The sequence below is a fragment of the Prinia subflava genome, chromosome 6 (genome assembly GCF_021018805.1).
Source record: "Prinia subflava isolate CZ2003 ecotype Zambia chromosome 6, Cam_Psub_1.2, whole genome shotgun sequence".
Classification (NCBI taxonomy): Eukaryota; Metazoa; Chordata; class Aves; order Passeriformes; family Cisticolidae; genus Prinia; species Prinia subflava.
The window spans coordinates 27,745,898-27,761,165 of record NC_086252.1 but is presented as its reverse complement, the minus strand read 5'-3'; the positions used below and the strand labels follow the sequence as shown (position 1 = coordinate 27,761,165).

At 40.5% G+C, this 15,268-nt stretch overlaps 1 protein-coding gene across 1 annotated transcript in view; it reads left to right on the top strand.

Annotated features, from left to right (window-relative positions):
* The window catches only part of CLASP1 (cytoplasmic linker associated protein 1), a 166,726-nt gene that overhangs the window by 136,548 nt on the left and 14,910 nt on the right, over positions 1-15,268 (top strand). The window contains exons 30-34 of the mRNA XM_063400845.1: positions 1,569-1,712; positions 2,943-3,049; positions 11,675-11,825; positions 12,454-12,700; positions 13,443-13,636. Coding sequence (XP_063256915.1) covers positions 1,569-1,712; positions 2,943-3,049; positions 11,675-11,825; positions 12,454-12,700; positions 13,443-13,636 — 843 coding nt within the window. The remainder of the gene's footprint in view (positions 1-1,568; positions 1,713-2,942; positions 3,050-11,674; positions 11,826-12,453; positions 12,701-13,442; positions 13,637-15,268) is intronic.

Sequence of the window (15,268 nt, the reverse complement as noted above, 5' to 3'; positions counted from 1 at the left end):
TGTGGGCCCTGGTTCCTTTGTTGGCCATGTGAAAAGGATGATACTTACCAAACTTTCATGGATGGAAAATGGTTTTACAGTACAAAGCTGTGCTAGTTGCTGCTGATGGCAGAACAAATAGTATAGCTTGAATTGCAGTTTGCACACTGAAACAGTGAGGTACTGTGATTCCCCTCCACTGTGAAGGGTGCTTGTGTACCCAAGTTCATCATCTGTGAAGAATTCCACTCCACAGGGAACTGCAGATACAATTAATTACGGCAACTTTGGAAGCACATTACTTACTTAAAAAAGCTTCTTTAAAGTGATGAGAACACTGAATGTACATTTATCCCCACAGCAGTGAATTACATCTGTACCCTTTCCAAAGTTATTTTTCATTTTTAGGAGATTTTAGAAAGTTACTGAAAAAGTCAAATCCAAATGTCTGCTCTTCCTAAAGCATATGTGTGTGCTTTTCCAAGATAAGAGTGTGCAGCTTAACTTTGTGAGCCCAAGCCACTGCTTTATGTCCAGATGTGTATTCTGGAAGTTGATGTGTCAATGTGTCACCCACCTTGGAGAAGGTGCTGCTGCAGACTGTCAGAGGTCCTTCGTTATTGTTTTATTTTTATTGATGTTTGTATACTTTCAAATAAAGTCTGGGAAAAAGCCCACAGAACTGATGCAGCCACACAGGTTGGATGCTGCTGGGGAAGTCTAGTTAAGAACATGTGATGTTAATTACTTTCTCAGGTCTGCACACCGTGATTTATTGTGCTTCCATTCCCATTTGATTCCATTGTCTTAGATCAGGATCTGTGGAGCTCTGTGTTTGCTAATGGATATGGGGAGATCCTGTTCTGGCAGGAGTTCTCTGAGGCACATAAAGCAGACCCTGCCCAGTAAAATTAATGGTAGGATTATTAATTGTTTCAGTGGTACCTTGATTTCACTTACTAAATTTAGGAAATCTGGTTTAGCCTGCCTGTAGTCAAAAGAATGGTGGTTGGTACCATCCTTACAAATCTTCCACTTCAGATGGAGTCTTTTATTGCTGAAACAGCCTGAGTGGTCAAGGCCTTCAAGGAGAGGTGGATTATCTGATGAAACAAACTTGGGACCCCTAGGAAGAGAAGAGGTTGGGTGGGCGGAGAACTCATCCCATTCACACATAAAATAAAAAGCATGGGAATGACAAATTGCACTCCTAGAGTTTTCATACTTGTTTGACCTTATAGTTTTATTTGTTTTCAATGAGTCTTTGCAATAACTTGTTCAGTTGAAATATGTGCTGGACAGGACAATGGTAAGAGTTTCTCACTAGCTATGAATAGCTGTACACTACACATCTGGGAAAATAATGATATAAATGCAGAAATATATTTAAGCTTTAAGAACAAAAACTAACTTTTGCTATTAGTAATTTGTTATGATCTATCACAAAGAACATTTCAAAGATCTGTCTGGTAGAGGAGTCTTCTTTTGAATGAAACACACATCATTTCCTGTAAGGATCACTACCAAGAGAATGCATGCCCTTTTCAAAGAACAAAAACTGATGGTCTCTTTTTCCTTCTTCTTTTCAGGCAGCACAGATAGTCCTGATTTCTCTCTTTGAATTGAACACTCCTGAGTTTACCATGTTACTTGGTGCCTTGCCAAAAACATTCCAGGATGGTGCTACCAAGCTCCTGCACAACCACCTCAAGAACTCCAGTAACACCAGTGTGGTGAGAGGCCCTTGTCCTTGCAAACAGCAGAGCCCCAAAGACAGCAATTCATTGATAAGCTGTTGCAGATGTTCAGTTTGAATTATCTGTAACTGTTGTCTTGAAGCAATATGGCAAGAGAGGCTTTTGTTTGATGTTGCTTTTAATAGGGACCATTAAAATAAAAAACCCAGTTATTTTAAAATTTAATATAGTCCTAACCAGAAGAGATTAAAAAATGATTGAGAAGTGCATTTAAATTGGTGGGGTTTGTGCTTTCAAGTTGGTGGTGCTTTTGAAAGTCCTGCCAATAATGACTTTTTGGCTAAAACAGATCCTGATACCACAGATTTTCTGGACTTATGACTATTATTGAGATCAATTTAATACAGTTATACTGTCTGTTAAGAAGCTTGCAGGATCTTTAATGTGACCTGCAAGGTCACCTTAGTCTATGCCTATTACCTTATGTTTTGCTTTTATATGAAGCTGTTACCTATTTTTATTTCACTGAAGGAATATGTTAGTAGATTTAAATAAGAAATTTCTTTCCTTTCCCAGAGCAGCAAGGATTAGGGAATTTTTTGTGTTTTGAATGTGGAAATCTTGTGAACTTGCTGGAATTTGAGCCCTCCTATCTTTGCACTTCCACAGGTCTAAGTAGAATTTAGTGAGCTAGAACTGCAGCGTTAGGCTTCCAGGCAAATGGTCTGGATTCTGTAATACTTTTGACTCTATGTGAAAAGTGTCAGAATTGAGAACAATTTCTACTCATTTTGCTGTGGTATAAAAGATTGTGCAGGCCAGTGGAAAAATGGTAAGTTAGACTGCTTGCTTATGCTCCTAACAAGCATAATCAGAATGCTTTAGACAATGTGGAAAATAGCTGTGTAATTAGAATACTTAATTGCCAGGGTAATGGTGAGCATATTTTGGAGCCTTGTTGGAGAAGCAGGATTGATGAACCACTTCCCTGGCAATATTTGCAGGCCATACATGTTGTGTATGTAAATTGCAGGTACTGTGGGTTGTAGAGAGGCGCACATACACTTTCTTTATCCCCAGAGTCATATCTTCAGGAGCATATTAATGACTGCATGAACCATGGCTGCAGATTTTAAGGTCAAGAGGCATAATCAAAACTGCACTAAGCTTGTCTAGAGCAAACAGAGGCACTGTTTGGACCTGTTGTTGTGCTTCTGCCTGTGCATTGCAACACGTTGCTAATCCGTCTTCCTGCTTCTGTGTCAGGGTTCCCCCAGCAATACCCTTGGTCGGACTCCTTCCCGGCACTCCAGCAGCAGAACCAGCCCCTTGACTTCACCTACCAACTGTTCCCATGGTGGACTGTCTCCAAGGTAATGTGGCAGGCTAATTAAACCCCTTGCAAAATACTGAAGGATTTCAACACCCAGTGTGCGTTTGCAGAATATGACTCACTTTGAAAGCAAAAACAAGGCAATAAGTTTACAGTAGATTTCTGCAAAGAAGCAGTGTTTGAATGTGATACTGTGTGGCTGGTGATTGACTTCAGTGTTCCAGTCCTCATGCTGTCTGTGTAATCTTAATGTCTTTTCTTATCATATTAGTTTTCTTTTGTGGCCTTCCTCAGAATTACATTTGTGGGTAATAAAGGTAATATTAATTGGCAGCATTGGAAGTAAGATCCCGTTGAGATTGCATATGTCATTGCATAAAGTCTGTGATGACTCTCAGAGCAAGAGTTTCAGATTGTGGCTATTTTTTAGGTGTGGACTTGTTATCAGGAATTCTTCTGACTATAGTGCAGGGCTTGTGCTGCTGAGAGAAGTGCTATATCTGCTGTTCCCCTCTTATTCTTTGTGAGGATGCAGGACAAGCAGAGGTGGTGACTGTGGTTCAGTGTTGGATACCTCCCAGACTGCTCACCTGGCTACTCACCAGCAGAGCAGTGGCCTGACAGTGTTTCCATTTCTTTTGGGCAGCAGGTCTTCTGCAACCAGGTATTTTTCTGAAGCTGCAGATGCTTCCCTAGAATATACTGATCCACTCCAAAATCTTCAGCCAACATGAACTCTTGGCTGCTGGAAATGTGGATGTTTTGCAGCATTAAAACTTAGAGCAGGGGAGATGACATTGTAAACAGTATGTTCTGGGACCATAAAAATATTGGAGGAAAGTGGTAAGCTGTTACCTGGACAAGCTGTGGTTAATGCTGGAAAAGCTTAAATTCTGCTGTGCTTGTCTGCCTGTCTTCTTCATGGCAGGTTCTGGAAGAAACACAAGGAACCACGTTGGGTGAGGACTGCAGTTCATAGTGCAGTACAGTAGTTTACATTGAAATCTGTTGATCTACCTTTGTTACCTGCAAAACTCTCTCTTAGGGATGCTTAGACGTGTGAGTTCCAGTGTGTCAGGAAAAGTACAGGCCTTTAGCATTTAATAAATCATTATACTAATTGCAGCAGCATAAAATCATTGGGGTTTCCTGAGAAAATTTTGGATATCTAAATACATCTTTGTGACTTCTAAATCAGCTGTAATTCAAAACTAAACTAAGAGTTTGCAAGCCAAAGCCGAGTTGCCTATTATGAGTTTTTTCCACAAAGGTTTCATTAAGAAATTAAGTGGTAGAGTTTCAGGGGAATGGTTCCAACGATGTTGCTTCCTTTTTGACTAGCTTGAGCATTGTTGCCCTGCTGATTTCTGTCATGGGAAATTATTAACTGTGTCGCCTTGTGGTTGCATTGTGGTTTTGTTGCCATGTTTGCATGTGGCACTTATTTTATAATTCCACAACCTTTTACCATGCTTTTTGGGTTTTGCCATTGGGACACAATTTTTATTGCCACTTCACTCTCTGTTTTCTATTTGTCTTTGCTGTCTTCTCACCTCTTGATGTCAGGAGGCAAATATCAAAGTATTGATTAAAGCAAAAAATGTACATTGTTGCTGTTGCTTTCTAGCATATTAGGTTTAGAAACGGAAGGGGTTTTTTCCATATGTGATTTGCTCTCAGGGACTAGTATAATTCCAGAGCATTCTGCACAATGGATGCAGTTGGCCAGGAATTTCTTTTAGAAAACAGTCATTCCTTCCATTTTCTATAGAGTTCTTGGAGGTGTTTAATCAAAATTTTAGCTGTCTTTTCGAGAGTTGTGTCCTGCTTCCTTGCTGGATTTAGTTATTCAAGAGTGATGTTTAAAAGTTACTCTTCAGTGATAGGTAAAGGTGGAGGCTGCTATGAAAGCCCTTTAAAATATTTGGAAGGGGGAAGCTGTGCTTTTTTGTGGTGAGTGCTCTCTGAGATGTAACCATAGCAGCAGATTTTTGCCATTTGTAGAAAAGGCAGTGGCAGGTACTGCAAATCAGGGGCAGTAGCTTCTGGGGCTCTGCTAGGCTGCATCCTTCTTGAGCATGTCTTGTGTAGCACAGTTTGGGCATGGTCCTGACTTAAAGGGAGAATTTAGCTCTGGTTGTCCCTCTTTCAGAGAAGAGGCTTTGAAAGATGTGCTGACAGGTTGTGGTGAGTAGTGTGCTGCAGTATTGCATTCTTTGGTACAGGTGCCTCACTCAGTGTCACGTTTCCATTTCAAATGCTTGTGCTCGCTGTTCAGCGTTGCTGTGAAATGTCACTTTTCTCTCTACAAACTCAGAACATAAGCATGCCCAAGTCACTCTGGTAGCAGTGTAAAAGGATAAGGATTCCCAGTTTCTTTGTGTAGCTCTCCTTCAAAAGTGGGCTTGGCTTTACATTTTCATGGGCCCTGCTGCCAAGGGTTTGTAGTCAGGTTGTGTATTCCCATTGCCTCCTGGAGCAGTCTGTGTGCAGGCCCTGCTTGCCTTGTCCATGCCCATGTCCTGTACAGGAGCCTGAGTGCAGTCAGTGGAAGGTTTATCTGCAGTTCTTAATGCCAACTTTGGTTTTGAAGGTTATGCCTTCCTTGTATTTTTTTCATGGTTCACAGATTGGAGTCAAATCCAGAGGCATACATGTTTTTGGAACTGGGATGTGTGTAGAAAGGATGTTTGGGTCCTGTAGGAATATGAAAATGCTGCTAAGCATAGCTGCTCTCCCATATTACTAATGGTTTGTGGGCAATACCCTCAACATCAGCCAGCGAGGTTTCATTGATAGAGATTTACTGCATCATGTCTGTATTCCAGATGACTGATTCTTTGGGAGTTGTGTGTGTGTATTTATGTGTATTTGGGCTCTCTGGATAGATGTTGAATGTTTTGGTTGAAGTGGACTCTGCAAACAGCTGATTTGCCTGTCCAGGTGATAACATCTGCTTAAGTATCCCCTGAAATCTTCAGAAGCTTTCAGGGTCTGCACAGAGTTCCTTTCTCCTGCCTCCATTTACTCCCTCCAGTTCTGCTTCATGGTCACTATAACATATCCACTACATTTGTGAGTTACTTCTGCATTTGTATCTGCTTTTGTTTTCCTTAACAGTTTTAGTTTTTGTTGAGAGGAGTTATGGAAGAAAGATATGCTTTCTGAAAAAGAAAACAGGGAAGGGCACTTCAGGAGATTGAAAATCATAGGAAAAAATCCCCAGACTTCAGAGTGAAAAAGAAGACTGTTTCCTCAGCAAAGCACAGATAAATGGCTTGGATTTGTGTTGGATAGAGAAAATCTTCTGAGATTTAATAAATTATGTTATAGTACAAAAAGGAAAATGCTAAGTTGTGAAGTCCTTTGGTGTTAGAATACTGTTCTGGAAGTTAAATCAACTTCTGCAAACTGAAATGTTACATTTAGGTTAGGAATTTTCACCTAGAATTTTGTAGGAGTAATTGAGGGAATATCAAATGTATTCATTTGGAATGAGTTTCTGCCATTATTAGTAGCCCAGAAGCCAGTGCTTAGTTTTGATTATTAAGAACAAATTAACAAAAATCATGGAAAATTAAAGAACAGTTTAGTCCTTCAAAGATCTTTAGAGGAAATGCATCAGAATAAAAGGCTACAATTTTATCTGGTTATGTAAGTTTACATGCTTGCTGTTTCACTGATAATAGAAAATACCATTAAAAACAAAATTTGACAGTTTTAGTGTTAAGTCGAGCAAGCAGAGGCATGGAAAGAGAATTAAAATAAGCCACCCCCTTTATACAAGGACAAGTCTGTGTTGTTTGATGGCCCCTGTTGAGGTAGGTGAGACCTCAGCTGTGAGACTCCTGATCAGCAGTCTGGGCGTCCGGGGTAGTTCCTTGATAATACTGGCATGTAATAGCTGTGGGATTTGATTGCTGGTTAGTGATTGAAATTCTTGACACTGCTCTTCATAGGAGTTTTTTAATTGGCTTTGCTGCTGTTTGCACTGGAGCAATTCTTGACTTGTTTGTCACTTCTCGTGTGAAAGTATCTTTCACTTGTATATATACAAATACCACTATCCAAGACACTGTGCTGAAATGTGATAGAAACAAAGTGGTGCTGTGAATGCTCCACCAGCTCGAGCATCTGTTCTCATTTAGAAGGTGATTTTGAAAATCCGTGTACCATAATGGGAAAAGGACAAAAGCAGAGGTTAGACAAATTGACACAGGAATGGATGTCATGACCCAAAGGCAGAGGGTCATACAGTAACTTAAAGAGGCCTCTGAAAGTTTTAGGAGTGATCTGAATCAACTCAGAGGCTGGTTTCACCCAGTCTTTCCAGCTTTGTCTGCTGAGACCTGGGCCAAGTCCCCATGATACATTTACACTCTAGACTGATTTTAACTTGCTGCATTTTGGGGATCAGTTCGAATCTGGTGGAACAGGATCAGATCTTAAGCCCTGTAAAGGTTTTCTGATTGTGTAGGGCCTGACTTCAGGCTTTTATAGAGGCACCAGGAGACAAACTTTACGGGATACCTTCAGGTGTCTAATAAATAAATTCCAATTTTCCTTTCCTCTAGGGAAATCCTGTTGCTTAGAAACACCTGCTTAGAGTTTGAATACACGTGTGGCCAGGGATTGTTTGCCTAGAACATTTTAAATGGAGTTGTTCATAGAGACTGTATCCATTTGTGAAATCTACTGGTTAATACAAGCAGGGACTGGATTTTTTTGGGAATCATATTATGTTAGGAAGAAAAATGGAAATGAATAATAAAGGCCAAAACAAAGACTTGTGAGGCTCAATGGAGTATTCTTGTTTAATTTTGTTTCTATTAATTTTTTTCTCTCTCCAAGGCAGCATGACAGCACTAAGCCACTCAGATTATAGTTTCTTTTTTTTTTTTCCTCCCTCTTCTTTCTCTGTTTTTTCTCTCTTTTATTTCTCCTCTGGTCACGGCAGTCGGCTCTGGGGTTGGAGTGCAGATGGGCTGTCGAAGCACCCCCCTCCCCTTTCTCAGCCTAACTCCATCCCCACTGCTCCTTCCCACAAGACTTTCAGACGCTCTTACTCTCCCAGGTAACAAGCTACCTGTTAAACCATCTTGTCTGAGGTGTCACAGTATTATTTACCTTTCACACCACGGGATTTGTTCAAATCTGGGACTTGCAGAGACTTTGGCTGGAACAGGAAAAGAGATGATGATAGCTTTGAGAGAGCAGGGGTGACAGGCAGCCCTTTGCTCACTGCGTGGGGAAGATGCAGCATGCAAGTGGGGATAAAAAAACAGTGTTTTTTTCCAGACTCTTGCACCCATTCAATAAGATGGTGGGGAAGATGCTTCACAGTCAGTGTCCAATGCAGAACACAGTTGCTGAGCACTTTTGGCAGGCACTGGTTGCGTTACAATACCAGGGGCAGCATCTTTCAATTTGGCTGCACTGTGCCTGTGGCACCCGAGTACCTCCAGATGGACACATACAGCACAGGAATGTCTTCACATAGAACTTCCCTTGGGTAATGTGATTGTGGACCATCTTGGGAATTTTTAGTATTGAAATCAAAATTGTCCTTACCTTACCACAAGATTTTGAGTTCATCAATTTCAACATCTGTTCCTCCTCCTGTGTGCTCACATTTTGTTTCAGTCTGCATACAGCTCTTGGATCAATATACTGGACTAAAGCTGTATGCTAGTTTAAAGGAAAAAACCCAACCTGAATACGAATTTAATTTGTCCTATATCTGTTAAATTCCTTGGATTTTTTTAAGTTTTAAACCCTGGCAACAGACCATTTGTAAATGTAGGTTCTTCTGACTTAGAGATGTCTGTTACCTGAGGAAGGACTACAGTCTTTCCTTAAAGCAAAAGGTCCTAATGAAAAACTATTGAAAGAAAAGAAATTTTTCTTTGAGGGCTCAAAATTTGAGAACCTGTGACATCTGAGAGAGAAAGTGGAATGCAGTAAGAGGTACCTCTGTGAATACCTGCAGAATTAAAAGCTTTAAATTAATGTTCTGACTTCTGCTAGGACACTGTGGAGATATCTGTGGAGGAGATCCCTGTTGATTTTTGGAATAAAACTAGTTGAGAGTGTTTTTTCTGTCTTCTTTTATTTGACACTAGATAATAAGGTTTGAAATAATCTAACATATATATTACAGCCCAGAGCCTGAAAGTGCAAGGACATGAGTTACTGTGTACTGCTTGAAGACACTAAACTGTGGATTACTTATACATAGTTTGAATTGGAAACTGGATAACAATTTATGGAAGTAAAATATATTTCATGCCAGACTGGAAAACTGCCAAATTGTACCTTGATAAACTTATAGACAGCTGCATTGATTTTGTGCAGCAGATGGAAAATAATGTTGTGACATCCCTAACCACTGCTCATCTCTACTCACTTCTTATTCATCCTGTGCCTTTCCTCTAGTTTTCTGCATGGGTCACAATTTTTTTTCCCTTTTGGGCCTTTTTTTTTTTCCTGAAAGGTGAGTGTAGTTCCATTTTACTTTTATTCCCTCCATTGTGTTGTCTGTGAAGTATTCCAGTGCACATACTGTCAGTAGAGATGTGTTCACGTTGTAGAGTTTTCATTCATATAGAGCACAGCCATAATGTGACCTCTTACACAGGCGTACTCCTGACTTATGAAATCACTGGATTCTTTAGATTTGGATTAAAATGTAGGTTTGTGCTTTGACAAATGCATCAGACTGGTGGCTGAGAAATTGTCGTAGTCCTTTAGCACTGAAGAGTCTATTCTGATTGTTCTTTGCTAACAGTGTAGGGCAAAATTCATCCCTGAGGAAAGAAGAGATGATTTCAGCAGATTTACTGTCAGTATTATATTTGTGATGATGTCTTGGTTTTTCTGCCATGGATTTGGTTGTGTGATCTTTGATGTCATCTCTTGCTGTGAGTACACAGGTACAGTCACATGTGTACCTTTTCAACTGGTGGTTTCATTGCCCACTTAGAAGTTATATGAAAAACCCTTTAAGATCTATGAATTAGACACACTTCAACTCAAAACATGTATTTGTGAGATCGTATGAAACAAAGATTTTCCAGTTCCTGACTGGTACTTCCAAAGAACCTAAGAACTGCCTTGCCTTCTGTGTGGAAAGCCATCAAAGTGCATTATTGTTGTTCAGCTGTCTGAAAAATCTTGAATGCCTTGACTTCTGTAGGTTTATGAACAGCTTTTGTTTCCTGATCTTGGTCTGTGAAGTGATTTCTCATTCTCCCTGGCCTGCCAGGCACTGTTTGGGGAATTGTTCTTTGGTTTCTTTGCCAAAGTATATGGTGCTGATGCTTGTGTGAGTGTAGTGCGAACACGTTGCTTGGGAGCCAGGGATTATGGCTATTTTCAGGGTGTTAATCCCAAAGGAATTGGGCAGCAAACCTTATCCTCTGTCTGGAGTTCCCAAGTTTCTTCCAGAAAAAAGCTGTGGTTCTAGATATTTAATAGATATTTAATAGATATTTAAATCCTGCTTTCGGTTTCATGGAAAATAACAGTTGTGTACCCAGAATTCAGAAGGGATTTTCTTGTTTGTTTGTTTGGGCTTTCCCCCCCACCCACCTCATAGGGAATCTTTCTTTTGTGGAAAAGGAACACAACTCAGTTCAGCCATCTGCCTCCAAGCCCATTCTGTCATTCTTCCCAAATTGTTATGAAATAGTAATCCACCACTGTAGGAAGCCACTTCTTGCCATTTATTGACAAACAACTTGATGTAAATGTCTGATTCAGTCTATTTGCTTCTGGCTCTACTGAGATCTGAGACTCTGCCAGAAATTGTTCTCTCTTGCTGGAGCTATTAATTTGGTGATTGTCATGCAAGCTCAACTTCTCCTAGATAGAGCAAAGCCCTGCCAATGATGCTTTTTTATTTTCTTGAAGCTTGCAGGAGCTTCTCTTTAGCTAGATCTTTTAATAGCATCCCCCCCTTGGATGCAAGGCATTTTATCATGGCCCTGAATTTTGGATAACTCCTCAAGGAGTCCCAAAACTTTTGAGGATTTATGTTGCTGAGAAATTTCTGAGGAACAGATAGACTGCAAGAAAGTGTCAGATTTGAGTGAGGGAATTCCCAAACCTAGGCCTGAATACTGAAATGCTTTTTCTGTCAAGGCACTGTGCAAGTGAGTTAGGTTTTGCTACTTTATGAATTAAAATGGGTCATGTTAGACTAAGGTTTATGTCAAGTTACATTTTCCTTTCCATTTAAATCTGTCATAGTTTCATATATTATTAAACTTAAATTTCACTGATTTCATTTCCACCAGCTGTCACAACCCTTTGAGTTCTCATAGTGATTGTTATTATTTTCCTTTTCAAATTACACCATTGCCACACTGGGGATAGGGGTTTTTGGTTTACAGAAGGTAGTTCTTCCAGCTCTTATGGCTCTCACACACTTACTGAGTGTAAGAAACAGTGGACCTGTTTTCCCTTCACTTACAGCAATGTGTTCCCCTTGTTTTAGCCCTGTCTGAGGGGAAACTCAGACCTGAACTCTGATTCCATCCATGTTGTGTTACAAGTCACTGTTAGAAAGGGTTCTCCAAACCGTCTGTCTCCAGCTTGTTTTTGTTAACAGTCAGAAGCGGATTCCAGTTTCATTTGTAACATTTCATATACGTTTGGTCTTTAGTATGCTGGATTATGACACGGAGAACCTAAACTCTGATGAAATCTACAGCTCTCTTCGTGGAGTCACAGAAGCAATTGAGAAATTTAGTTTCCGTAGTCAAGAGGACCTGAATGAGCCAATCAAACGTGATGGAAAGAAAGACTGTGACATTGTAAGTATTCCGTTGATTAATGTCCCCAGATGGATGAAATTTTAAAACACCTTGATCAAACCTGTCTGGGGATTGCTAGTGTACAAAATCCTGCTGCATTCTTACAGCATCTTCTGCTTATTGGTTGTTAACTTCTTATACCTTAATTATGGGGTTCCACTGACTGTTTCCCTTGGCTCCCTTTGAACTCTGGCCTCCTGTGTAATGTGCTCACTGGGCCTCTGTGAGTCCCATGAAGGATGGAAGCACTGCTAGTGTTTGTCATGCTCAGCATGGCTCTTGCTATGGAGTGTGTGTAGTCAGGTCTGTAATGGAAAATGTTAGTTCTTAAAATGTATGGATGGTTTCCCTCACGGGTTTAGGACCTGTGATCATTCCAAGTGCACAGCTCACATAGTATCTTATTCTGCAAGAGTGGTTACAGAAACTGTGACCATGAGATATTTTTGAGCCAGGTGTACTTGTGTGAAAGAAAGAGGTAGTAATCAAAGTTTTACTCAAGTATTATGTATAAATCATATATGTAAATAATTCTGTCCCTTCTCCTGTTGGTAGGTGAACTCCAAAAATGCTACAGTTTCCACAGCATTTTGAACATACCTGGTTTTCCTCTGTTTGATTCCCCCAGGTGTCTCGAGATGGGGGCCTTGCTCTCCCTAGTGGTGATGGCCGTGGAAGCAGTGACATCGTGGAAGGCGGAAGGATGGCTCTGGATAACAAAACCTCCCTGCTGAACACGCAGCCCCCCCGCGCCTTTTCGGGGCCCCGTGCTCGGGAATACAACCCCTATCCTTACGCTGACACCATCAACACTTACGACAAGACTGCCCTGAAGGAGGCAGTGTTCGATGACGACATGGATCAGCTCCGGGATGGTTCGTATCAGCTCTCTGCCCTTCTGCTGCAGTGGTGCATGGGTAGTGCCCTCAGATACGTGCCTGCCTGTGCATGTGTTGTGTATTACATTGCATCTGAGTCAAGGCTTGGTATGAAATACCCTTTGTTCTCATGTCCCAGCAGAACCTCATCTGTGGTTATTGAGAAAAAAATATTATACTGTGGTTTTGATTCTTGTTTGCCTGGGGTTTCCTGCAAACTACTCCCTTAGGCATTCACATGCATCTGTAGGGGCACTGCTTTGGGACCTTCCCCTCTTCATGGCTGAAACGCCTCACTCAACAGCTTGTTGTTATTGAGTGTTTGACTTCATTTAATTGCAGCTACACATCAGCTTTATTCTTTTGCAGTACACTGATGAGTCACTGTACTTTAATCTAAAGGTCATACATGTGACCACTGGTTTTGGGTGTGTATGTCTGGGAAAAACCACGGCAGTTCTCATCTGGTAGAAGTAATTGTTGGAACTGGAAGAAATCCAATTGTCATCTCTTCCTGGTTCGTTAGAAGCCATGTGCAGATGCATGAGCCGTGCTATGAACTCAGGTTAAATTATGGACTAGTCAGATTCTGTTGCCTGCTTGGCTGAGGCCACCTGGAATTTGATACATTTTTTGGGGGCCCCTTGTTACAGGAACCTTATTCTGTAGAGGGTGAGCAGTCTTGGCACCTTTGATCTTTTCCCCATTTCTCCAAATGATGTGCTGCCATTTGTCCTAGAAGTACCCATTGACCATTCGGATTTGGTGGCTGATCTTCTGAAAGAGCTCTCCAACCACAACGAGCGGGTGGAGGAGCGGAAAGGAGCTCTCCTGGAATTGCTAAAGATCACAAGGGAAGATAATCTTGGAGTTTGGGAGGAACATTTCAAAACCATTCTGCTCTTGCTGCTGGAAACGCTTGGAGACAAAGATGTGAGATGTAGATTTTGTCTTAACTCTACTGTATGTTCCTTTATCTTGGGTAAAAATTCCTACACACCAGTTTAAATGAAACCTGCCACTCATCAGTGATACTGCACTGCTCATTTTTTCTTTTGAAGATTGACAACTCTACTTTGGCTTTCACTCTGTTCAGTGGTGAGCTTTAAGTTACTCCAGAATGTTCCAGTTCTTCCTCCTTCCTCCACTGTTAATAAATAAAACTAATAAATAGCTAGGAAATTACTAGAATCAGAAAAGAAGTCCAGTCTAGTAAAAAACTGTCAGGACTTCAGTTATTCTCTTCAGAGTTAGGATGAAGTTACAAACTCTTAGGTATAATATAGCTAAGAGTTTATTCCCAGCAAGGAGAATAAAGGCATTCTAGAATAAATTAATTTTTTCCCCTGTGTGGTATAAAGACCCAGGGTATTAGATCTCATGGGATGGGTCTCTGTCTCTTGTGAAAATGTTGTCAAGAACAAGCTCCTTTTACAGGGGATCTTGTTTTGAAATGTTAAAAATCCCTGTGTTATTATCACAGCTTTATGTTTGATAGTTGATCAAAGTGGTAATTTACAGGGTAGGCTTTTTTCCATTTGGGGATATTTGTTCAGCTTGCAGCATAATGATATTTGTTAAAGGCTCAACACCCCACTGCACCTTCACTTCAGAGCCACACTCCATCTGAATGTTACAATATTGAGGCTTCAAAGCACTCACAGTTCTTTTTGTTTGTTTCATCTGATTCAAAAAATTATTGTATTTCTAATACTCCTTTTAAAATATCTCATGCTCTCAGAAATGTTAATTCTGAAGCAAGGTAGGTGGCTGACATTTCTCAGTCGTTCTTAGTTTAAGCATGAACTGCTCTAGTTTTACATGGTTAATCATAGCACTGTCACACAAGTATCAGAAGGTCTGGGGACTTTAAGTACATGTGAATTGTGCTACTGTATGAATTTTGCAGATGAATAGCAAAGCACATATTTTAAAGGCAGAGGATGAAGTAAAGTGTGTATTCCTGTGCTGAAATAATGAACTCTATTGGAGTGGCCACTGGTCAAAAATTTAATGTAAATTATGAAATTGAAACAGGTGTTATCAATCCCTTCTGCTCGTGATCTTTGGATATGAAGGATGAAGAGACAGGTCAGTGTTGACTACACAAACATAAGTCCTTGAAAGTAGTTTCTGTAGGAGTTACAGGAAGAGTCAGTTTTACTGCTTTAGTACATGAGAAACGGCTTTGTGGCATGGATGGAGCCCAGTTTGATATCTGCCAAGCTGAGCAAAAGAGGAAAGGCAGAACATACATGATCTACCCTTCTTTGTAGATTCATGTAATGCAGATGTCCTCCTGTGAGCACTAATTTATACTTCATTGCCAAAACAATATGGAATTTAGGAAAGTAGTAGTTCTGATTCTTGTAGATATGAGAACAGTCATTTTATGTGGCTTTTTGTGCAAGAGCAAGCAAGGAGCCCAGTTCTGAGTTTTGTTACACTGATTTCACTGCTCACTCCACTGGAGCTGGTGGCATAGGGAGCCGTGCGAATTCCTGGTGAGCCATGAGAATTCACTTCAAACTACAACTTTGAGAAGCAACTTTTTTTCTAATCTTT